The following is a 26,732-nucleotide window of genomic DNA, read 5'->3' on the forward strand; positions in this document are numbered from 1 at the left end:
GTTAAAATATGAACATTTATATTTTAGAAAATACAAGGGAAGGTCATTGGAAGGTGGAAGCGGCGCTTCTATTGCTTCCAATGACGGCACGCCACTGCAAATTAGTAATGATGATAAACTAAGGTACAGTACATAAATGCCTTTTTTTTTTTTACGCAGGTATTTAAAAATGATGTTTGCGGCTTGTAACTAATAGCTAAGGATAAAATAAAAAGTTTTAAATATCAACTTTTTTCTACTTGAGTTGTTGCGCGAGGCCCCGGGCGATTGCCCTGCTCGCCACCCCCTAAGGCCGCCACTGGTTCTGGGTGTCTTAGAAGGATAATTATTAGTAATACCATCCATATTAGCAATACAATCATAATACCAAGACTTTTTCTATGAAATAGAAGCATTTAAACATCTAGGGAATTTTTTCGAAAAAGTCCGGATTTTGAAACGTAATTTAGCGGAATTTCCCGAAAGAGCAATTCTGCCACCAGGTTGCATGAAAGTATTTGAATGCTGCGTGTTTAAAGAAAGTAGTTTGTTGATAATCAAGTGAAACAGGTGAAGGTCGATGTCATGTCTTCTCTCTGCATAAATAATCTTGCAGAATATTCGTGTGTTTATTAAAATTGTGATCATTGTAAGTCATTTCCTGTTACGTTTATTACGCGTAAACTTTATAATGATTATAAATAAGTATATCAAAGATTTTAAATAATAATACTTATGTTAATTAATTTAAAACTATAGCAAGATAGTAAATTAATGATTTGATCAATGAAATTCTGAAATGTGAAAAATACTGGTAAGAAATACAGTAAAATAATTTGTATTCGTTTTTGAAAAGATTGTGTTTGTAAATATTTGAAAAAGCTTTATATAAAACATTGTAATAAGAAACAAATATAATTTAGACTTATTTTGTTTAGAATGTTACCTTTGTGAATTTAAAGCCATGAAACTTGAATGGCAACTAGAAAAGTTGAGAAATTTATTAAATATCGGCTTCATTTTTTTTTCTTAAAATAAGTAAGAAAAAATTTTTTATGGATTAAAATATGTGAAATTTAATAACTTATTTACAGAATAAATATATATCAAAATTAAATTAATTGGCAAGATTTTACTTGTATTTCTATCAAACACCGTTGGTGTTTTGCTTGGATTATAGATCATCCCTGTATAAACAAAAACCCAAAAAGAAGCTATAGGTTCAGGAGGCTCCTTTGTGAAATATTCTGCTTCAAATTTTTCCTTATAACACTTCTGATTTGTCCAGACACATCCAAAAAGTGATCCTGGTTTTTTTTTAAAGATTTATTTTTCAAGATCATCTAATCTGTATATTATATATATTTATAAGCATTAACTTTGCAATGATATACCATGCAGAATTAATTCCTGTATGTTAAGTAAAGTCAAAGAATAACCTCATGTTGTCAAAGCACTTCTCATTTAAACATTTTTAGTCTCATCCTGTAAAGAGAAAAATGCTAATTTTAACCACTGTTTTTAATACTATTTTAGTTTTCAAATTAGTTTTCATAGTCAAGACTGAAAGAGGCAAGTTTTGAAAGGCATACATACAGCATGAATGTCCTGTACAAATGAAATGCTGTTGCTTGTGTAGGAAAAAGTTCCATTGTATTAAATTTCTGTACTTTTTTTTTCACAGTAATGTTTTCCAAATGTCCTAAAATGTCATCATATGAGATTTTGTTAAACAAGGCATGCCAGAAACTACTGACACTTTTTATTTTAATTTTAATTTGCATAACACCCATTACATGTCTCTGTAATATGACATTATGTCCAGCCTGAGATAGAGAACCAGTTCATGCAAGTCTGCATTGTGATGGTAGAGGTGTTTATCAAGAAAGTCTATCATGGCTACACAATGCAACTCTAATATGCATTTGGTTGACATGATATTCCCTGTTACAATACTCTAGTGCTACAGATGAAGAAATGGCATCAAGAAGGAACTGTAAAGAATGATAAACATCATCCATAACAATCTTGCGCAACATGTATACTGGAACACATTGATTATGTATGGGATGCAACCTTTCATAGTTCTGAATAGTCAGCTCAGTGGCAAGGATATCAGCATTTACCAAATCCTGTACAAAGGTCTTCACTACTATCCTTATAAGATCCAAGTTATCCAGAAGCTTACTGAACAGGACAAGACAAAGCAACTTCAGTTTTGCAATGAGATCTTGGAGTTTTTGCAAGAGAACCTTCTAAGATGGTTACTGATGTCAGACAAAACACACTTCTATTTGTCTGGCCATGTAAACAAGCAGAACTGTCATTTTGTTGGTCCAGATAATCCAAGTATGTTAATGGAATGTTCTTTGCATAGTGCAAAAGTGACAGTATGGTGTGCAATTTCCTTTAATATTTTTTTGAAAATTAGGTCCATACTGTCACAGTAACTGCTAGGCATTACACAGCCATGATGCAAACATTTCTGAATTAGGAGGACACTCCTCTTCAACATTGTTGCATATGATTCTAGCAAGATAGAGCAACTGCTTATATGGCATGTTGTTCCATGGGAGTTCTACAAATGTTTTCAGGTAAGGTTATTTCTCACTTTAAGGACATCTGTTGGCCTGATCACTTACCAGTCCTGACAGTACGGGATTATTATTTGCGGAGCTACTTGAAACATAGTTTGAGACACACCTAGACAGTACTGATCTGAAGGATCAAATTTGTCAGTGCATTTAGGATATTCCAAAAAAGACATGTTATAGCAAGTTATGATATCTTTTCTGGGCAGACTATAAGAATGTGTTCATCAGAATGGTGGTCATTTTCAAAATGTTATTTTCAAGAAACAACAATGATACAAATTCATTTCCCATAAAAAAAAAAGAATATATCTATACAAAACAAGGATGTTGGATAGATTACTCCCTAAGAAATTTCAGGAATTTCAGTATTTATCTGAATTTGGAACTGAGATGAGTTCAACAGTACCCTACTTTTGGACCAGAGACCAAAGATAAGAAAGTTATCAGAATAATGATTTCTTCCCTTTCACAGTGCATTCTATGCCACAGTGCGTTAGGTTAGGTTAATTTAATGATATGTGTAACCATACCTAGATGTAGTGTCCTACAAATGTGTTAGGTTAGGTTAGAGCGTGCAAACTAAATTACTAGCAATGCCACCTACCGCAAACTACTCAAAAAACACTGAAAGGCAAGAAATTGTTAATCTGATAACTTTCTTATTTTTCATCTCTGGTCCAAAAGTAGAATACCATTCAACTTGTCTCAGTTCCTTGAGTTCAGATATATACTGAAAGTACCAAAATTACATAGGGAGTAATCTATATAATTTCCCAAAGCAATAAATATTTACACTTTCTCCTGAAGTTTTCTTTATTTTAAAACCCATAATGTTTCTGGTGCATCCTGTATTTGGACTGCTAAATGTCTCTATAGACAGCATTGATTAGGTTACTTTAATTATAATCTGCCAATATAACAAGTAAACTACAGTATAACCTCTGAATAGCAGACACTATTGGGATTGAGAAGTTTGTTTGCTATTCAGAGGTAAATGTAGTAGATGTCTTATTTGAAGGATTTGGGAATTGTAAAAATGTTTGTTAAATAGAGGTGTCTGCTATTCGAGAGTGTCGGTTAATGGAGGTTTTACTATATTTACTAAATATGTTTTATTAGTCAGAATTAGTTAAATTCTGAATAATAAAATTTAAACTTTAAATTAATTAATATTGCCTGGTAAGAATTGAAAACTATTGTCTTTATTGGTTTAAAAAAAATCTAAAATAAAATTCTGAGTAAACACTAGGAATTGTATTTTAGATTTTTTTATTTATATTGTGCAGTAGAACCTCACCAATTCAGACTAGTGAGGTGAAACCTAGTCCAAACTAGTGAGGTTTTTGCTTAAATGTGTATTGTGCGGTCTGAAAAGTATACTTAAAGTCAAATTTTATTGTGCACTTTATTAAACCACTGTTTTTGACATTTAAATTTAAACTATACAAAAGTAATAATAGCATTGTTCTTATTATTGACAACATTTATTAATTAAGGTTTAAAAAAGAAACTAATATTTATTTTCAATTTTTTTTTCTAACTATTCCTTGACTGCATCTTGACAAATTTGTCTAATAGTAATGTAATAGTTAAATCCTAGATTAGAATTGGCAAATTTATTATTTTAAAAAATACAACTATGCACAATAATAATCCAAATTATTCCAAATCAGTGAAGTGTGTATAGTGAGGTTTTACTGTATTTGTATTTTTTATTTTAGATAGATGTATTATAATCTGCTTTTTTACTAAAGATTAGTTTCTCTAAATTACTGATAATTGAAACCTAATGAAAATATAAAATGTAGAAGAGAGCATACAATCTGAAAACTTCAAATCTTTTATTTGAGACAGACACATTCAGAAAATGTTTAATTGTCAGAGTAAACTTAATTTTTGCTATGTTATTTTGATTTCAAAGTTGTTTCAATAAATTCAGATTTATTGCTTTGATGATTAATTATTTACTAATGAATAATAGTAATAAAACACTATAAATAAATTAAATATAATTGAGAATGTAACTTTGAGTTTTTCTTAAAAATCTTTCAATGAAGTGGGAATCTTCTATTTAAAAAACAAACAAGTTTTTTTACTTAAAATTATCCATGTAATCTGTGTTAAAACCATCCAGTTGAAGAAAATGCATTTCGAATGTTCATCCAAAGTTTTTAGAACATTCCTCTTCAGTTTCTCTGGTGTATTAAAATTTTAACATAAACAATTAGAAAACCTGTTTCTTTTGTCGGATGGCTAAATTATTTTTTGTAAATTAAAGACACAATTGATTCAAATGACCACCATTTTATTACGTGCTTTTAGATTAAAACTTTTGGATGACCTGACCTGTCTTTTTAGGCTACTTGGCCGCCTCTAGTTAAAAAACACAAAATTTATTCAATTAAAAATATAAAACTTTCTAAAAAACTGGAATAGGTTTTCTTACGATGTCTTCTAATAGTGTTCCATCCTGTTCCACTTGTGGATTTCTATCGATTTATATCCACAGAAGAATGCGCTGGTAAGTGTAGATTTCAGGATCCTCTCTGATGACGCATTCTTCTGTGGATATAAATCGGCTGAAATCCCCGAGTGGAACAGGATGGAACACTATTAGAAGACGACGTAAGACCAACCTATTCCAGTTTTTTAGAAAATTTTATATTTTTAATTGGATAAATTTTGTGTTTTTTAACTAGAGGCAGCCAAGTAGCCTAAAAAGAAAGGTCAGGTCATCCAAAAGTTTTAATCTAAAAGCACGATAATAAAATGGTGGTCATTTGAATCGACTGTGTCTTTAATTTACGAATTAAAAAACCTTTAAAACCACTAAATGTCCATAATCATTGACAAATTAATCTTCACTATCAGTATTTCTTTATTCACTTGAGAAGCACTTATCCATAGTATTATCAGATATTCATATGAATATTTGATAATTGGGGTTGGTATATGAATAGTTTTATTAGTTTTTTTTTTATTTAAAAAACAATGTTTTTCTAATGGTTTAATATATTAATGTTTATAAATGTGTAAAATAAATGTAATAAATTTTTTCAATAATGATAAGTTAGATTTTTATATATTTTTTAATCTCAAAATGCTTATTTTAATATCAATATAAGCATTGATCTTTTTCTGAAAATAATTGCTACTGGTACACATATTGTGACTGAACATATAGAACTGTTTTTACTGAGCAATTATCAGTACTATTTACCAGCTACATATACTTTTTGTACTATCTATACCAGGGATGGGCAAATAAAATGTACTATCTATACCAGGGATGGGCAAATAAAATGTGAATAAATATATCAATTTCTCAGCTTAAGGAAGTACGCAGCAAAAATTCAAATATTATTTTCTACAACTTATGTGTGTGTATAGTTTTTCCCGCAATGAATTTAATAAAAATTAAAACAGACACATCAAAACTAATTTAAAACTAGCAGTGACAAATATTTAACCAAATATTTCCAATATATTACGTTTACATCAGTTCCAGAAGCTAAATTAAGTATACCTATGCTAATTTATAATTATATATGAATAAATAAATCTGATTTACCAACATTTTTTTTCTCTTTCTCTTGTATGTGGCTCGCATCAGTTCAAAAGTCTTAAAATGCGGCCCTTACATAGAAAAAGGTTGCCCATCCCTGATCTATACTATGCTATTTCAGATTGAAAAATATCCCAGGATATAAATATAAAAACCTTTTCTAAAATGAACAGCACTTGTCCATGCATTGTGTAATATTATTAGTCAAGGACATTTATGTCTATTGTATTTCTTACAATATGCATTCTGCGTAAGCAATTTTGCAATGTTTAGATTCATTCCTATTGTTTTATTTTCAAATGTTTTTGAGTATTTGAAGTAATTTATCAAATTTTGTAATTTGATGTTAGTAAAATTACAAAAATTTGCACAAAATAAGACACAATAAAAATTATTTTATTATAATATGACATTGACTAACTTGACATTGAATGAAATATTATTATAACAACAGGTTTTAATAAAAAACAAAATGGCAAAATCAAAAAAACAACTTTAATAGTAATATTTTCATCTTATAAAGTATATATAAAGATTTCCATATTGCAATTACATTAATTAAAAATAAATAATCTCTTTTGTTGAAGGAAGGAGATTTATACTTATTATACAAAATTTTTTACTCTTATGTCTATAATAGTCATTGAATTTAATAAACTACCTTACAAATTTTTTCAATTTATTCATTTCTACAAAGAATGTGATTTATGATTTCAGCCTTGACTACTTGACTTCCTAAATTTTTATTTTGTTTGTAAAAAGATGTTTTTGCTTTAACTTGTTGCTCCCTCTAGCATAGAACATCAGCTTCAATTACTGTGCCATTCTCTGTACCATACACATACTATCAATGTGTGGAAAGCCCAAAAGGATTACTATATCTTGCATCAATGATCATATTTTTCTTTTATACATTAAACCAATATGAACAGTGAATGAGAGACACATTTATAGATTATATGTATGTGTAATGTTTATGGAAAAGATCAATATTTATATAGGAAGCAGTATGCCTTAAAAAGTGGCTCTGTATTGTATGTAATACAGTGGAACCTTGGTATACAACCTTAATCCATTTTTGATGTTTGGTTTGGTATACGTCCTATTTGGTATAAGTCCAATCTTTCTCATAAGAAGTAATGTAAAAATGATTAATTCGTTCTCATGTAAAAAAATTCCTCTTGATATGATATATTAATGGAGTTGTAAAATAATTTAAACACTGTTTGAGCACATTAAAAATCTATAATAAAATTTATTTTTTTATTAAAGTTATTACAGTATATTGTATTATATTATTTAAATCATTAAATCAAAATCAAATCAAATCAAACTCTCCTTAATACTAATAATCTGTTTAGAAATTGATTAAACCCCTTTCGCAACATTAGCAGATTTAATAATGTCTTTATTTTTCACGATTTTCGATATCATTGTTCTCGGAATACAGTATGCAACAGTTAAATCTTCGAACATGCATGCCACCTTCATATTTCTCAAAAATCTCTTTTTTCAGTTTTATTGTGATTCTAGTCATTTTTTTAGTTTTCTGTTGCTTTACATTTGCCTTTTTGCAATTCATGATTAATAAAAATAATAAAATTTTACTTACAAATTAAAATCAGAAGAAATTTAACAAAGTTATAAACCATGGGACCGCGAACGTCTAGTCTAGTCCAGTACACCGATAGTGCTACTTGTTCATAGATGGCGCATATAATTGAATTAAGTCGTATACCAAGCAAAATTTATTTCATCCAAACAGGACGTATTCCGAATTGGACGTATACCGAGGTTCCACTGTATAATAAAATGTTTAAACTCTTTAATCATTTAAATTATTAAAGCTTTAGGTTTGGTAAATTAAATGTCATTTTATAGTACTGTAATAAATATATCATCAATGGAAACATAATGTTTTAAACAGTTTTATTCATTAGTAAATTTATGATTATCATTAATATTGCCTAATTTACAAATTTTATTATAAGATTGTTTTTATTAAATTTTTTCCAGGCTTTAATTGTTATTAAAAACTAAATTAAATATGAGTTTTTTATACATATTTAATGTCATTGGTGTATTGGATAATGTTACATATCGTGTGCTTCAAGAGGAAGTTTTTGAATGGTACACAAGTCACCAGTTATATGTTTGGTTGATGTGGCTACTTATTCCTGTAATTGTAAGTATTAAAAAAAATTGTTACATTAATTTTTATTTATTTAAATATATTTAAGTTTGTATATTTTAAGAATCCTTTAAAATTGGATGTCAATATGACAAAGTCATCATTATAATGGAGATATGATGATCTGAAAATATGTATGTGTGTGATGCAATTGATTATAATAAATTTAATTAATTTCAGCACCAATAACACACCATAATCTAATACTTGTAATAACAAAATTTAGTAATCACTTTTCTGTTGAACAAATATTGTAATCAATTGAGCACATTATCAACAAATACCATTTATTAAACTATTCATTATGTCTGAAATATATATTAGAACTTACATTAAATTTATTAAGTTTTGAAAATTCAGAATTCTTATTATCGTTTATTTGAAGATTTTAACCATACACTTAACTTATATATATAATTTTGAATTCAAATCAATGATTAATAGAATTAACACAGTAATTTTGTGTGAATAATCATGATGGTGTATAACTTAAATTATGCATACAATGCAAAAATTGCTAGAATGGAAATACATTTGCATGTTAAAGTATGTTGAAAACATGACACTTGTGTGCAGTTCAGAAGATATCTTCTCAAACATTCATTTTCTTTCTACTGTTTTTCATCCTATTTATACTAGCCATTTTATTACAGATATAAGTAGAAAATAAATGAAACAGAACAAACAGAATATTTGACATGGAACTTTCTAAACTGCGTTGTGTTGAAAATACAAAATGATCACTAAACAACAGTTTTTTTATTATATCATTTCATATTTGTTTTAATTATCAAATAATAGTAATATTAAATATATGGTAATAATAAAAATAGTTGTCAAAATAAACTAAAATTGTTTCTATTTAATTTTTTTAATGCCATTCACATCCATTGACAAGATTTGAGTCATTTGTTCAGTTTCTATTTGCTAGAGAAATAAAATAAGAAAATTTGACAGTCCAATTCTAAATAGTTCTCTGAAAGTTAATATACATGGGGGTGCAAAAGTAGGTATACAGTTGTTATTATGGAAAAAAAGCATACAGGGAGAAAATAGGAAGAAGAAACATTTATTTTCATGTACAAATTAAATCATAAATAAGGAATACAAACTAATAACAGATAATAAAAATAATAATGAACACCAAACATTTGTATTTCTCAGATTCTCAACTGTATACTGACTTTTGTACCTTCCCCTGTGTAAAGAGAAAGAATTATGAGAAACTTCTTTGCTTTCAAGATACAAGTTTTGGTAGAATTGTCTAATAATGTCAATTAATGTGCATGGAATGATGCACAGAAAACAAATAGGTGATAACTAAAGGTAAGGCATGTGTATATATCTTTGATGGTCTCAAGAAAAATTATGATGGCAGGTGAGTGTCTGTGGCATGCAAAGGTTTCTTCATGTTTTTAATGATGCTCTTGGTAAGTTTTAGAAAAAGTAAAAACTGTTTAATGAGTTTATAGTTACAAGTTAAATTCTCTGATTACTTTCATCATTGTGTAACCTATGCCTGCTTTCAAATTAATCATTGTTTTAAATATAGAAAACTCATTGATTATATGCATGAAATTACAGTAGTTTATTTAATAAATTACATTTAATAATATATAATGCAACACTGCATATTATATTAACCACTATATTATATTCTACTTAGGAATACTTGGTTATATACAGGACAAATGTTTTTGACTATTTTAAAAGCCATACACTCAAACCTGTTTTTGTGCGGTATATGAATTTCAATCAAATTGATATACCACACAAAAAAAATCGCACAAAACAAATCACACAAATAAAAAATCGCACCAAAAAAGACCACACGAAAACAGGTTTGAGTGTATTCAGATTCTAAAATACAAAAAAATGTCCATATAGGCTTCATCAGGTTTAGAGTAATTCTTATACTAGAATCTGATGATGACCATGTAAAATAATTGTCATATTTATTTGAAACACATTCATTCTCTATAATAACTTCTGTTAAATTTTAGATATTTTAGCTTTTTTGAATATATCAAAACACAAAATTATTGAATTATGGTCTAAAAATTTGTATACAATAATTTTTATAATTTTTTAGAGATGCATTAATATAGTTTATCAAAGACAGCCCACAGTTTATGAAAGATCTTGATGAAATCATATCTGTGATTGAAGACATCTTAACTGCATATGATTATGAAAAACTTTATTAATCAATACAAATTTTATTGCATAACTTCTTAGTGAAAAATATATTTCTATCTTCAGTCTGAACTCCAAAGAACAGAATATAAGATACAACTAGTATTCTTGATAGACTATTTGTGCGCCTTCCTAATTGTGAATATTTTGAAAAATTTTAATTTAGATATCTAATTTGGTGTAACATGAGATAAAGATTATATTAATGTGTTATACTAAGTAAAAAACTTAACTTTTGACAAGCAACATCCTTTTATTAATCATAACTTGGATATTACTCTAAAATTGTCTTTTTATTTATTAAATTTTTGAGATGGTTACTTTGATCTATAAGTCATGCTTTTTAAATGGTTTAATTTATACTAAATTATCAGTTAAATAACTTTTTAATTATCATTGTAATAATATATTCATCATTCTAACTGTTTTGCTCTGTGACCAAATAGCTACAGCAAGCTGGATACCTAATTTTAAGAAAGCAGAACAGCACTACTAGGAAGTAATTTTCCTGAAATTTTTTTGAAATTGGAAACAACTTTATATATGTATTCAGTATTGTGAGAAGTGTTCAAAAGTATGATGCTACTCGTATATATAGCTGTTACTATATTGTATTTTTTCCAATATTAATGTATCTTTTAATATACTAAAAACTTTTTTATAACACTTAATACATTTAATACAAAAGTATATTTAATTTTTATTTTATTTAGGTTATATTCTGTCTGCCATTTTTTACCTATTTTCTTCTTTATATTACTGCTTTGCTTTTGGAAGTATATCGTTATTGGAATTTAGCAAGAGGAATTAAATACAATCCTAAATTTTGGGATAAAGCCAACTTTTATTTCTCAAATATATGGCTTGCCTATGGACGATTCTGGCATGGTAAGTATAAAATTTTTGAGTTACCTGAATATATCTTTTGTTAATAGAATATATTAATAGAATAATAATAATAATAATAATAATAATTATATCAAAGTAGCTATATGTATATACATGTTTGTTTTTAAATATTTTTAGCAATGTATACATAAAAATGTTATGTATAGCAAAAATTTAAGTTAATGCAAGGAAACAAAACTCTTGTAACATCATTTAATTATGGTTGTATATGACTTCATAGTGAATAACATATATCATGATTGAAAAACTCCAATTTGCTTATTAATTTCAGAATTTGTCTGAATACATCATTATTAAAAGCTGAAAACTTTTTCTATTAACACTCATAAAATATTTGTATGAATATAGAGCATTAGGCATATCTAGCATTCTAGTATATCCTAATTTATAGAGGAACCACAACTAGGATGCTAACTACTCATATATCTGAGAATCAAAAGACAGCATACATGACAAAAAACAATAGAATTAAGTATTATATTTGGTTCTTTTAAGCCTGTTTGATCTAGTGTGAATTTGCTGCATGCATGTAAGGACTCCAGACTAAAATACATTTGGAAAACAGTTCACATTTTGAAAGCCAGTTTATGTGACAATGACTAAAGAAATTTAATTAGTTTAGAATTCACAAAAGTTTTGTTTGTTATGATATAATTTAAAGTTTCGAAATAATCAAAAGCTATATTTTAAAATTATTAAAAATATAAAATTTTCAAAATGTGTGTTCTGGAAATTTAATGTCTTGCATTTCTGTTCTAATGTTCTTATTCCATTTCTGTTCTAATGTTCTTATTCCATTTCTGTTCTAACTGTCTTGTGAGACTAGTCTAAATATTACTGAAAATACTTGCAATTATATCTTTATGATAAAACTTTTAATATTTTAGTGTATATCTGTAAAGGTCGCTTTTAACGTCCTGAGTCGAAAGCCGCACGACAGGATAATTAGTCCCACCTGGAGCTGGGGCCATAAACGGCCGGAAGGATCAAAGGAGTAGCATCTCCGCTTAAGGGTCATGTGTTGGCCACGTGCCGGCCGGCTTGGAAAAAAATGTAAATAAAGCACGGACGCAAATGTAAGCTACGTCGGCGGGAAATAGGGCGGACGTCTTTGAAAGCTCCAAGAAAGGGAAGGAACTGATTGGTCGCAGGAGGTAGTAGCAGGATCCCTTAAATTGGTAGGGTGGCGGGCAAAACGGGGAGAAAGGGCGAGAGACCGGATATGTGGTGATCTCTGACACTAGGTAAGCCTTTGAGGTGTATAGAGAGAGCGTTCTCCTCTTGGAAAGTCCTCCGGAAAAAGGTTAGTGTAGAGACGGCCGGCCACGTGGTTGAGCCATCTCTGGAAAAGCGACTTGAGTTCCCCAGACAGACAAGCCGACGTGCGACATCACAGCTTTGTTACATTAGAGTATGTAATGTTGTTGAACATTGTACAGACTTTGTAAATATTTGTAGTGTAAATAAACTGTATATAACTACTTGTTGAGTGTGGAGGTGTAGCTTTCCTCGAACCATCTAATGGACATACTCGAGTCGTAAAGAACAACTCGAGACGGAACATTCGTAAAGATCTCGTGACGGAACATTCGTAAAGATCTCGTGACGGATAATAAGGATCTTCACTATATCAATACTATTTTCCTTTCTTAAAAAATTAGAAAATAATATGTAAATAAATTTTTACTACTAATCAATTCAAAAACAAAAAAAACTATCTACTATATACTTTGTAGTATATACAAAAGACTATCTACTATATACTTTGTTAGACCACCATTTTTAAAAACAAAATTATTTAATTCTTCAGCTGTTATTTCAAATTATCAACTGAAAATTATATTTTCATTCTTCATATAATAGTGTCTGAAATTTTAAAATTAATATATGCTAAAATATTTTGCATGGTGTTCATAATTTATAATTTGTGAAGAAATTGAGTTAATATTTTTAATGAATATATTGGTAAAGATTACTGAAAGATGATAAATTAATTCATAAATGCTTCATGAACAGAATTAGCTTCATATCATTTTAAAAGTTTATTAAAAACCTGGATATTAATTTTGATTGATTAATAAAATTTTTTTCCTCAAATAACTGATGATGGCATCATTTTAAGTATTTAATTTGATTTAAAATTTAGTGTAATATAAGATTAATATTTATTTATAATGTTATCCCATTGTAATTTTATATCTTCATCAGTATGATTGAACAATCTACATTTTGATATTATAATTATTTTTAGCAAAGAATAATGGAAAAAAAGCAATATATTTAATACAAGAAAATTAGTTTTATTTGTCTGTTATTTTATCTTAACTGGTTAAATTTTATTTAAAAAATAAATACACTCATTTAATAACCAAAATCAGTATTTGGAGAATAATTTTACACACATTAGATTAAAATGAATAATAGATTAAAATAGAAGTTTTTAACATTAATCTTATTTAAATACAGTACTTGCAATATCAGTATTCAATATTTTATGAAGTTTGATCAAATGCATTATAAAACAAAATACTAAATAATTACTCTTTTTTCTGTAACAATTGAATTCATAAAAGGAAAGTAATATTACTTGTGTCATTTATTACAACAAAATTGTTTCAGTTTTTACTTTTATAAATTTACAAGTCTATCTAATAAAACTAAATACTACTAAAGACTTACATTTTTTATGTATTTTATTTATTAGTGTCTAATTTCTGCTTATTTAATTTTATTGCTGCCTTAGATACCATAATATTGGATATTGATTTGATATTATATAGTAAGTGAAAGATGTAACATTGTCAGATTTTTGTCAGAGTTTATAATTGTTATTTCATGGTTGATTAAATAATTTAGCTTTAAATACAGCAGAATCTGACAGTATTCAAGTATTTAGCAAATATATAATTTTGATTAATAAAGTTTATTGATTTGAAATTCTGCATATATATTTAAATTGTAAAATTTTATTTCAGTAGTAAAAAATTTATAAAAATAAATTTAAAATGTCTGTCTTGCAGATATTTCTGAAATTAAATATTTCTTAAATTAGTTAAGTTTTGTATCTTTAACATAGTTTTTAGGCTCAGTAAATTTAAAAATTATTTTAGTCTACATTAGTATTCAAATTTTAATTAAAAAGATATATTTACAGGTTATGAAGTTGTAGGTATCGATAATATTCCTTCACAAGGACCTGCATTGATAATATTTTATCATGGAACCATACCTGTTGATTGGTATTTTCTTTTTGCTGCACATGTATGTATAAAAAAAAGATTAATTCAAGCAGTTGGAGATAAATTTCTTTTTAAAATTCCAGGTATTTGTTTTTTTAGTACTTGAATAACAATTATTTAATTTAAACGCATTGCAATAGTACTGATAATAAGTGATTATAAAACAAGATACATTATAAGTTACAATAGTTGTGAAGCTATCATACTTGTTACATATTAATATGTTTAACTGTATTGCTTTATTAAATATCTTTTTGAAATTTAATTGTTTGTCAATAAATATGTTTATTTTCAATATAAATCTAGAAGTCTATTAAAAACTAAATAATTTATGCAAAATGTTAACTGTTTTTAAAGTTTCTAAAATATTGAATTATCTTTACTAAGTTTTTAATATTGTTTACCACTCACATAAAGTAAACAGGGTGTTTAAAAAAGCACTTAACATTTATATGGTAGCTAATACACACAAAACTGAGTAAGAAAACTTTAGTAAATATAGATTAAAAACTTAGTGGTTTGAGATACAGGAAGACCCCACTTAACGCAGGGGTTACATTCCTAGACAACAAGCGCTAAATGAAACAGTGTTACAAGGTCATTTTAACATAGAGTAAATAGGGAAAGGGGAACACTCAACCAAAAATAAACCGATTTTACTTTAATTTTAAGTTTATTTTTATATTAATTTGCATAATAATATATGTTAAATAACACACAAACATATGCACACAGAAATGTAAAGTTCATTTTTTATGAAGAAGTTCCTGGCTTTTTTGAGATTCTTGTTTTTTGTGATAAAGTCATGTAGTTTCATTTGTTGTGTGTTTTTCTTTCCTTAAGCAAGTGTTAGTAGCAGAAGATCACATCCAAAAATGCCTTGTCTTGTTTTTACACCCTTTTCAAAATCTGGATCATTAACTACAATTTGATCAACAATTTTGGTTATTGTTACCAAACTTCTACTAAGAAAGTCTATAGAGAAATTCTTGGGTTCTTCATTTTTAGAATCACTATTTTCCAGTTCTACACAAATTTCTTGTTCTGCTAGTTCTTGAAGGTTTTTGTTGGTAAGAATCTCACCAGGAACCTGCAGTAACTTCTCAATATCCTGCTCGTCTACATCTCCTAGTCCTGCTGTATTGATTAGGTTGACAATTTGGTCAACCTAACAATATAGTGATGGACTCTTCTCATTGAGAATTCTTGGATACCTTCAGCCATAGCTTCTTCCATACGTTGTTCAGGCATTTATCAGTTAATTCTTGTCAAGTGAAGTCAATATTTCCTATGGCAACCATGATGTTATATTTTTTCCAAAAATACACAAAACAAACATAGATTTAAGGGAAGTACAATGCTACGACGAATTTCCACCTTTTGCTGATTGGTTCCTGTTCGTAAATAATTGTATTATGAAGCATGTTTTTTAAGTACCATTTTGATATTAAAAAACCACAAGTGCAATTTTTAAAAAATTTTTTTTCTTACAAGAAAGTCTGTACCTTAACCTACTTTTCAACATAATTTCCTCCAATATTAAGGCACTTATTATTTCATACAACCAGCTTCTGAATTCCATCCTCAAAGAAACCTGCTGCCTGATTTGCCAACCACTGCAGCATGGCCGTTTTGACATCATCGTAGTGCTGACCACCGAGATGTTTCAAGTGGAGGAACAAGTGGTAGTCACTAAGTGCTAATTCAGGGTTGTATGGAGGGTGATTGAGTTGTTCCCAGCCATATGATATGATAAAGTCTTGAGTTTGTTGAACCACTTGTGGATGGGCATTGTCATGAAGCAAAACAATCTCCTTACTGAGCTTGCCACGCCTTTTTGTTTTGGATGACAAAATCGTAAAGCATCTGTTTTCTCAAACTTTTGCATCAACTTTCTGTACCAAGTCTTCAATAAGGACAGACTGTCACCCACTAAGCTCCTTGTCATGGACATTATTACAGCTATTTTTAAATGTTCTAACCCATTTTCTTACCATTCCATTGCTCATAACATTTTTTCCATTCACCTCACTAATTTTATGATGAATTCCAGCTGCTTTCACATCTTTTGCATTAAGAAAACGAATCACTGTACGTACTTCACAATGGCGGAATTTTCAATTGTCTGAGGCATTTTAAACATTCACAAACGAATGTAAAATGAACAAATGCTTCAATAATTGCATCTGTGGTTAGCCAACAGATGTAGGTACTCAGCACACATTTGCAGAACACCAACCACAGCACTACAGTACCCCTATTTTAAAATGGTACTTACTTAAAAAACATGCCTCATATATACAAATCAATGAAATGCCGCGATAATTTTAATAGGCATAAATTTTGAGCTTTTTTTAGGCTTTGAGCAGACCGTGTTATATTGGATCAGCATTAATCGAGGTAGCGTTAAGCAGGATCTTACTGTATTTTGTATATTAGAAGCCAATAAGATAATCTTACCAAAACTTTACCTCAGTATTTACAGATGTTTCAAATATCTTCTATATCCATGCACATTTGACATACTACAGAATTGCACTTTCAAAAATTCTAGATCCTTATTGGATTATTTATGTCATGTCCAGGCCTCCGAGTCGCTCACTTTTCTCACTTGTACTCACTTTTCTGAAGTATCCTCACTTTTCTCACTTTTTTGGTCATTTTCACATGCTTAATTAAGATGTGGGACAAACCAAAAATAATTTTAAAGCCAAACGAATTATCGGACTATCGGAATAGAATTTTTTAGAAAAAATACGCGGCCCTGAGCAGACTCAAAATTGCAACTGCCCGCTCAGTGTCGTTAGGTTATAGGAAACAAAAATTTATTTAACGTATTTAAAAAAATCTTTTATGCACTTAAAAAATCCCTCTCATTACAAATTCAGAAGCCAGTGTTGAGTAAAGTTATGTACTCATGCCATATTTTCATTATTCGCCAAAATCTACCTTATCCGAATTGCATTTCCTTCTACAGAGTTTAAAAATAAGTATTCTAAGCATCCCTGCAGTTTTGGCTGTTTTCTAAGAAAATCACTAAAGTCCTTTTGCAGGGGAAAACACATTACGCAGAGGGATTAATCTCTCAAGCTGACAACACTGCTGCCGCTTTTAAATTCAAAATATATAATTATTAAAATTAACACGAGATAGTAGCGTAACCTCCTACCACTAAAAAAGATTTCGTTTCTGACCATTTAGTTATCCTGGTTATAGCCCAATAATTTGGCAGATTATTTGGTTTTAATTAACAATCGGGTTATGGAGTTGTCGTTTACAAAAATATTTTTTTACTTGATTTATCTTTAAATAATTTCATAAACTTGAGTTTAATAAAATTACTTTAATGGTTTCATAGCATATTGTTAACGTTAAATCACATCTACATCTTTCCATAAATGTATGTTTAAATTGAAAAGTATAATTATTCCATATAGTTAGTGTTATTTTCATAAAATGTGTGATTACTTTGCTTGTGAAATATCCATTTTTTAATCTTCTCTTATGCCGATTATAATTGTGTATTAATTGAGAGACTAAAAACGTAAACGAAAATGTAAATTCATATTTACAGATAAAATTTACCAAATAAATTAAAATATTCGAAGTGTTGTAAAAAGTACAACACGTAATTGCTTGTGAGAAAGATTTTCACACGCTTCCCAAAGGTTAACAACTTTGCAATGATGTTGGTTTTTATTCATCTGCAGGAAAAAGTTCCTTTTTATTTATGAAATCATTAATAAAATATTATTTTACTTATATTATTTGGAAGTATATTTATTTCAGATTTATTATTTTATTTTGAAATCAATATTTACACATCTCGAAGCATTAAAAAATAAACAGTTTCTGATAATGATAAATATCCGAGAATAGCCAAATTAGTGAAATCAGCATCGAAAATCCCGTTCCCATGAAAGAGAGGATCAATTTTATGCCGGGCACTTTCTCCTGATAGAGCATCAGTGTTGGAAAGAATGCTTAATTCACTTTTGATTAGAAGTCTCGAACACTAAGAATAATACAACACGGTTTCACAAAAATCAATCAAAAATCACTTTTGATTGTTAAGGAGGGACTGAACATGTATGACCAAAGCCCACACCTTGTACCTATTACAAAGGACGACTGAAGTTAGCTTCCTCGGTGCATAGAAATTATCAAGAACGATTGGAAAATGAAAAGAAGTTAAAAGAATAAGAGAAACGGAAAAAAGAGCACAGAAATGTTTTGAAGAACAACAAAAGAAAGCTGTTCGTAACATGAAGATTATGGAACTGCAACTGAGTTTAAACCAGAAAAATGTAGAAGAAAATGAAATACATGCGACAGTCCAAGTTTTGTTAGAAGCAGCAAACAAAAAAACTGGAGAAGGCTATTAACAGCAAGAACATGAATGAAGTACAAGCAGCACGTGTGATGCTTATTAGTGTTAAGTGGTCAAAAGCAAGAGGAAGCGAAAAAGAAGGAAGCTGATAACATGCAGAATAATCTTAATAAAAGAACATCATCTTTCATGACTGATTATTTACAGAAGCCAAAGACTTTTCAAGTATTCATGGTTTACTTGAAATACAGAAGCCACTGGTTATCGGGAGACAGGGGAAAAAAAAAAATGCGATATAACCGAGTAATAAAAATTCTGGGCTTTTACTGAACAGATTATACATGCTATGGAATCACTATTCTTTCATCAGCAAGTGTTTCTGATATAAAATAAGCTTAGTTTTTCAATCCTGAATTTTATTCGTAGGTTATATCGAATTAATTGACGTTTACATAAACATCGAAACCATGAACGCCCATTTAGCATTATTGTTTCTTTAACAATGACATTGAAAGACAAATACTGTCGATATAAAAACAAAACATCAATTGCGATTTTATTATACAGTACTATATAAATCGCTTATTAGAAATTCGTGTAGTTTATATTTTTCAATAAAAATTATAAATGCTGTAATTGAAAATTTAAAAAAATAAATATTGAATATATAATAGAACATCAAAACTTATAAAATTAGAGTAAAAATTCTCTAAAAAGCAAAATAAAGTTACTACTGTATAAAAATTTTAAAGTTTTCGTTCCGAATTAGAGAGATCTTTTCCTTACACATTATGCGGTGAATTCGAAATTTCACACCTTTATGTGAATTGACGCAATGCCGTTAATTCACATAAAGGTATGACATTTCGAATTCACAGAAACTTGTAAATGAGGAGACTGTACTTAAAACTAATAAATAAACAACTTTTACATCAAAAGGAAACAAATGACAATCGATCTATCCACCTGTTCTGCATATTTAGCTCTTTCTGGTATTTCGTTGCAAATAGAAATTCAGTGGAAATTGGTAATTTAAAATTAATTGACTCAAATGTTTTTAAAATTTGGGGGACCAAAAAAACGCGATATAACAAGTGGCTACTATATTACAGTATATACAGAAATTTTTAAAATGTGTTTAACCATAACAGAATAAAAAGAAAATAACAATTTTTACCGCTATTTTGCTGAGTTTTGTCACTATTGCACTCACTTTTTATTCACTTTTTTCTGTATTTCAACTCACTTTTCTCACTTTTTCAAAGGGGAAATAGCACTCCTAGGCCTGGTCATGTCAAAAATTGACTGTTTCTATGTTTAAGGTTTTCTTTACTTAGTATGATGTGTACTTTGTCATATAAATGCTTTTATTTTTTCCCCCAACATCTTGTATATTAGTTAAAAAGTTCATTATGTACAAAAAATGTGTTATCACACTGTAAGAAAGCATTACTGAAAGTTCTGTTGTGACAAAACTTAATATAGGCCCTATCAATTGTAATATTTTTCCAGAGATTTTCATAACATAAACAAGAGATTTGTTAAATTTTTTAGTATTTAAATTAAATTTCCAAAAATAAATATATTAAATAAAAAGAGCTATTTTTATTTAATATATTTAATTTTTTTATCTAGACACTTAATGATAATTTTTAATAACATTGATTTTTCTGTAGCATTGATAATATAATGTAGTGCATATTACAAATACAAAGAACTTTTGTCATTGTCTTTCCAACAACAGCATTGTGATAAGTCATATACACTTTTCATATAAATTAATAGAAACTTTTGGTTAATGTTACCCTAGGTATACAAAATGGCGGCTCGTCTCTGACTCCAGCATACAGAAGCGAGGAAACAGTGGGGACGCACGTTTTCTAAACCTAACCTATTCTAATAAATTACCATAATTATTAGCAACTAAATTATTAGAATAGGTTAGGTTTAGAAAATGTGCATCCCCACTGTTTCCTCGCTTCTGTATGCTGGAGTCAGAGATGAGTCGCCATTTTGTATACCTAGGATAACATTAACCAAACTTTTTATTTTATTAATAATAATTTACTATAAATACTATGTTAGATGATATATAGCATAGTTCATATCAATAATTTTTTTTAGTTTTGATATGTTTAAGTAATAATTTTGCAAAAATAAAAAAAGTTTTTAAATTAAATAAGTTAAGTTTTTTGACAACTTTTTAAAGTAAATGTTTAAAATTTTGTTTTAGTTCAAAAAGTTGTCTTTACAAAAACTACTATTTTTCTAGTTGTATGATATAAAATGTTTTTATTCAGCATATAGATAAAATATAGTAAATATGAAGTAGAATTTTATGCCTTATTAAATTCTCCCATGCTTACATAGTAATTTGTATAGAATTAAAATTTATATTTTAGGATGGAGAGCTTTATTAGAATGTGCTAAAGTATGTCCTGGTTCCATAGAGAGCTGTTCAGAGGTATTAAAAAATGGAAATTTACTTGCTATAGCTCCAGGTGGAGTGAGAGAAGCACAATTTGGTGATGAAACTTACTCTTTACTTTGGGAGAAAAGAAAAGGTTTTGCACAAGTTGCTATAGAAGGAAAAGCAGTGAGTTTTATTTTACTTTTAGTACAGGCTTTCCAACCCTTAGGGGTTGAGGAGAAAATTATCAATAAGACACATATTGTACATGTATATGTTACTATATATAATATAGTAACTACATTAATTTTCAAAACTTTCTAAATCTATATAAATAAAAATGTAAATGTTCGTTTGTTCAAAATCTTAAATCTCAGAAAGTTCTTAATCAATTGCTTTGAAATTTTGACACAACGTTGCATTCGAATACGTGTGTGTTTTTATATTACATAGATGTTGAAATCACCCCACGGGAGAGGGACAAGATTAAGGCTTACCATGAAGAACTCTGCTTCTATTATAATATTTTAGATGCAATTCTTTGCATAAATAAACATCTATTTTTGTAAATTTTGAAAAATGCTCAAAGTATTTCATGAAAGACATTTGTCATAAAAGAACAACATTGATTTTAAAAAATTTCTTTTTGACTTATCATTATATTTCAATTTAAATTATTATTGTACTGTACATATTTGCTAGTGTATAAGCAGACCTAAGATATCAGTTGATGTCATTTAATTCAAAATTGTTATTTAGACTTATATAGCAGATAAAAGTTGATCCCCATAAATTGGCTAGAATTGTCTCAAGAATAGTTTGGAGGACCTGAAACTCCTAAGCAACATAATTCAGTAAACTGTATGAGGCTAACTATATTATACTGAACAAACATTGCCTTTATTTTAGTGCTAGCATATGTGTTTCATGGTGATTTAGTAACATGTGTGACTGATGCATTTACTCTCTCATGAGCCAATGTGAGAACAGTGCACCTAAAAATAGGTTTCTCATATTTGGAGCATTTGTAACTTTTGTGGACCTTAATACATACCAATGTATAGATGAAACTGAATGCAAGTACAATATATAAAACTGTTAATGTTTTCTCTTATTTTGTACAAATAAAGACACCTTTAGTTCTATTACGATAACAAACTTTACTTCCTCTTTCTTTAAAACAATACAAGGAGACTTAGCTCTATCCTCACACACTTTCTTCGTTAACTTTAGCACCAATGGAATACAGCACCCCCTCAAGTTTTCCTTGGTTTTTTCTTACTAAAATTAAATACTATCTCCAACAAAAACACAAAATCAAAAAAGTAAAAATTATTGAAATTTAATAGATAAACAAATATTTTAATCATATTTAATGGTCGTCATCAAGTTGTAGAATGGAACATAAAACATAGAACATAATATACAAAATTTAAAATAAAAGAATTTAGTAACATTGTGCATGAATAGCTGATTACATGCATAGAAGAGTAGCATCTAAATACAAATAAATGAAATATAATCTATAAGTGAATCAATAACTGGAACTATGATTAATCTTTGACTTCCAGCACTTATAATTAATTACTACGAAAACGTTTGTCATTATTATTTCATAAGCCTGCATCAGATTTATAATAGTTTAAAATATAATCACCAAATAACAGAAACAAGAGATTATCAACATTTAAAAAATTTCAAATATTGCTTTCTAAGCATGCAATACAATTTTTCTATCCTTAAAGTTTAACAGAGATGCCTCTTTGTAGCTTTATAGGTTTCAAGTCCTTCTTAGTACTTTAGGTATGCCAGAACAAATGTTTGATGTACTGTATAAGATAGTGTTGATCCATCTTGTGATAACAAGATGGATCAACACTAAGTGTACATTGGAATGACCTCTGGATTGTTGGGTATTAGAATTAAGGAGCATGTTAACATTGTAAAAAAGGTTTGCACTTCAATATTTGCCTGTGACAACAATGTCGTCGTATTTTTTGAGAGGGTCCATCTTATTCATCACATATAAAGCACACCTAAAGTACTTAGAAGAGCCTGAGATCTATAAAGCTACAAAGAGAGCACTGTTGTTAAATTTTAAGAATAGATAAATTGTGTTGTATGCTTGGAAAGCCATATTTGAAATTTTTTACTACTGAACATCATTTGTTTTTATTTGTTGTATATATTTTATTTATATTCAGATGTTACTCTTCTATACCTGTGGCCAGCTGTTAATGCACAACACTACTGAGTTCTTTTTATTTTAAATTTTGTTTATTACATATCCATTTGATAACTTGATGGTGCCATTTGAATATGGTCAAAAATGTTTCTTTAGCTGTTAAATTTTAATATTTTTACACATTATTGGTTTTTCATGTGTTATATTTTGTGATCTTATGTATATAGTCATATCTGGAACATAAATATTGTAATATATACCATATTTACTCACATATAGTATAAGGTGTGACTTTAAAGATCAAAATAAAGAAAATTAGATTTATTAATACAATTCTAATTTTATATCAAATGCATGTAAATGCACACGTTGTTCTGCAAAAATTACTGACATTTTAAACTTTAAGGAAAAATCTTATAAAATCAACAGCATAATTTGTAAATGTAAAGCTGGACAATTCGAAACCTTTTTTGCCTATTCTTAACAGTTGAATCCACTCTCCATCTATTACACTTATGAGTTTCTCTGAATTCTAATTTCCGAATAATTATCTGTTTTCACGTGGGAATAAATTTAAACTTGTATTGGGCTCTCGTGTGATTTTGGAATTCAATCCAAAAGTTTTGCTTTTCCTATTGCTATTCATCTTTAATCTTGACAATACACAAGAACAGTTCAAATGACTCAGATAAAATACTTTTGTTTTTAAACACTATAGGGTGAGCATCCGGTAAAAAATGTGAATACATGGTTCACAAAAATTATTGCAAAAATACAAAGAATCCTTTGCTCGCAGGTATAGGACGACCTATGTTTTTGAAGCAGTGAAAAATGAATAAAAACCTTGTCTTATATGTGAGTAAATAATGTACTTATGAATTATGAATGTTAATTTTATGCAATAATGTGATCACTAACATTTTTTACAAGTTTTTCAATTAGTTTAAACACAATATTAACTCTATCAACTTCAGATTGATTAAAGAATGTATACAAACAAATGAAAAGCATACAGCAGCATGCATCAATACAAAATGTACAATTTTTACAATGTTTAGATCTCATTTACATTGTCAGATTTTGCAAAAATACGAAAATATCTGGAATTTGGTATCACTTCAATCCTTAGGTGTCTGATTAATGAACTTCAACTGTATACAGTTCAAGAAACTTCTTTCAGCATATTTGAGTCATGTACAATTTAATACCTTGTATTATTGATGATTATGACATTATTGTTATTTTAAATATATTAAAATATATTACACTTACTTCATTTGATATAATTTTTTTTTTATAGCCTATTATTCCTGTTTTCACTCAGAATATCAGAGAAGCTTTTCGTCCTCTTGGAATAGGGAAAAGTGAGTTTTTTCATTTACTTTTAATTTTCTTTTAAAAAATATTAACTTGGATTCGACAAATGATAAAACATGATATTTTATATATAAAACATATTTAGCAAAAATTTTACAATTACTTGTTTAATTATTTATCAAGAAAATTTTTTAGCAATTATTTAAAGTAAACAGAGCAATAGTTTAGTAATTTAAAAATTTCTAAATTAATATTTAATCATTTTTTTGATATTGTGTAATCAGTAATAGATTATCATACCTATATTAATGTAATAAATGATATTTGATCAAAATAAAGAAAATATTTGCATTATATTAGAATCACCAAATTGTCTTTATGTAAGTATAGAATTTTTAGCTTACTATATAAAAATAAAATTTAGTAGAAAATCATTATTCAAAACTAATCAATTTGTTTTAGTATTTAATTCAAAGTTACATTAAAAAAACTTACCCTACAATGCTATGTTTATTAATAATATCATTTGAAATTTTGTTAAATATATTGCAATGAATATATTAAATAGTTTAAAAGATAATTCTAATAATGTGTTTGATTTGATATATATGCAATAGTGATTCATTGCTCTTATAGTTACCATTTATTTCATCATTAGAAACTTTTTTTGCAGAAATTTCAAGTAATAAATATCTTAAAATACAGTTGATTTTATTTAAAATATATAACTATTTGCTTATTGTAGTTAAAATGTAAATATTATTAAATTATATATATATTTTAAAAAATAGATTAATGTTTTGAATTAGATATAATATATTAGTTGTTTTGTTACTCTAAAATTTATATTTTAATATATTATTTTATAAACACATTGAAGTTGCTAAAATGCATGCTAAAATTTACTACTTTGGTAGGCTTATTTAGGAAAATTTATGAAAAAACAAGATTTCCTCTAGTTCCAATATATGGGGGATTTCCAGTTAAATTAAGGTAAATATATGAATAAAATTGTGAAAGAAACCAAAATAAGTAACTCGTTTATAAAATTTTCTTAGAACTATTATTGGAAATCCCATACCATACGACAAGAATGTAACTGCAGAAGAATTAGTATGCAAGGTAAGGTATAAATGAATTTATTAATTAATTAAATAAACTTTGTATTTTATATATATCACTTTGTCTTATTTAGACAAAATGTGCAATAAGGGAACTGATACTGCATCACCAGCATCTTCCTGGAAGCATTATTTTAGCCTTATTTGAAAGGATATTTGAAACTAACAAACAGAAATGCATTTAAAAAAAAATGTAAAATTTTAGAATTTTAAAAAATGGTTTGAGCAATAATCTATAAAGGATGGTTTTGATATTTTGTGATATACATAATAATAATATATATATATATATATATATATATATATATATATTTATTATATGTTATTTTTAAATTTTATTTTTTACATGTGCAAATACTAAAAGTATATATTGTCTCATTTTTATATTTGAAATTATAAAATATTTTTCTTGTTTTTATAAATACTTTATTTTAATCCAGATTTAATATTTTTGAGTAACAGTTTTATTTATATTCAATGTGTGTATATATAAAACTGTTGAATCATCTAAGTTTAAAGTTTGCTGGGGATTGAATTTTTATGCAGTATTCAATATACTACATAAAACTACATTTGACAGCTAATATTTAATGGTATGCCAAATGCATAGCCCCAAGTATTAACTGCATATTCTAAATATATGTTTTAGATCATGCTGTTGTAATACTCCTCAGTATTATGCAAAGATTCAGAACT

The 26,732-nt window shown here is 27.9% G+C and overlaps 1 protein-coding gene across 1 annotated transcript; it reads left to right on the forward strand.

Moving 5' to 3' along the window:
• Positions 1-505: 505 nt before the first annotated feature.
• Positions 506-26,291, forward strand: LOC136984158 (DGAT1/2-independent enzyme synthesizing storage lipids-like). The gene is made up of 9 exons (XM_067281090.1): positions 506-628; positions 8,155-8,323; positions 11,239-11,413; positions 14,589-14,756; positions 21,406-21,599; positions 24,899-24,962; positions 25,833-25,908; positions 25,974-26,037; positions 26,111-26,291. The coding sequence occupies exons 2-9, from the start codon at positions 8,186-8,188 to the stop codon at positions 26,219-26,221; spliced, it is 990 nt and encodes a 329-aa protein (XP_067137191.1). The 5' UTR covers positions 506-628; positions 8,155-8,185; the 3' UTR covers positions 26,222-26,291.
• The last annotated feature ends 441 nt before the right edge of the window (positions 26,292-26,732 follow it).

Source organism: Centruroides vittatus, unplaced genomic scaffold (genome assembly GCF_030686945.1).
Source record: "Centruroides vittatus isolate TY-2023 unplaced genomic scaffold, ASM3068694v2 contig_905, whole genome shotgun sequence".
In the NCBI taxonomy this organism is placed as follows: Eukaryota; Metazoa; Arthropoda; class Arachnida; order Scorpiones; family Buthidae; genus Centruroides; species Centruroides vittatus.

Excerpts from the sequence above, each read along its gene's own strand:
- LOC136984158 (XM_067281090.1), top strand. The coding sequence starts at position 8,186 with ATGAGTTTTTTATACATATTTAATGTCATTGGTGTATTGGATAATGTT. Across the intron at positions 21,600-24,898 it reads TTGCTATAGAAGGAAAAGCA|CCTATTATTCCTGTTTTCAC; the intron begins GTGAGTTTTATT and ends TTTTTTTTATAG. Across the intron at positions 26,038-26,110 it reads CAGAAGAATTAGTATGCAAG|ACAAAATGTGCAATAAGGGA; the intron begins GTAAGGTATAAA and ends TGTCTTATTTAG.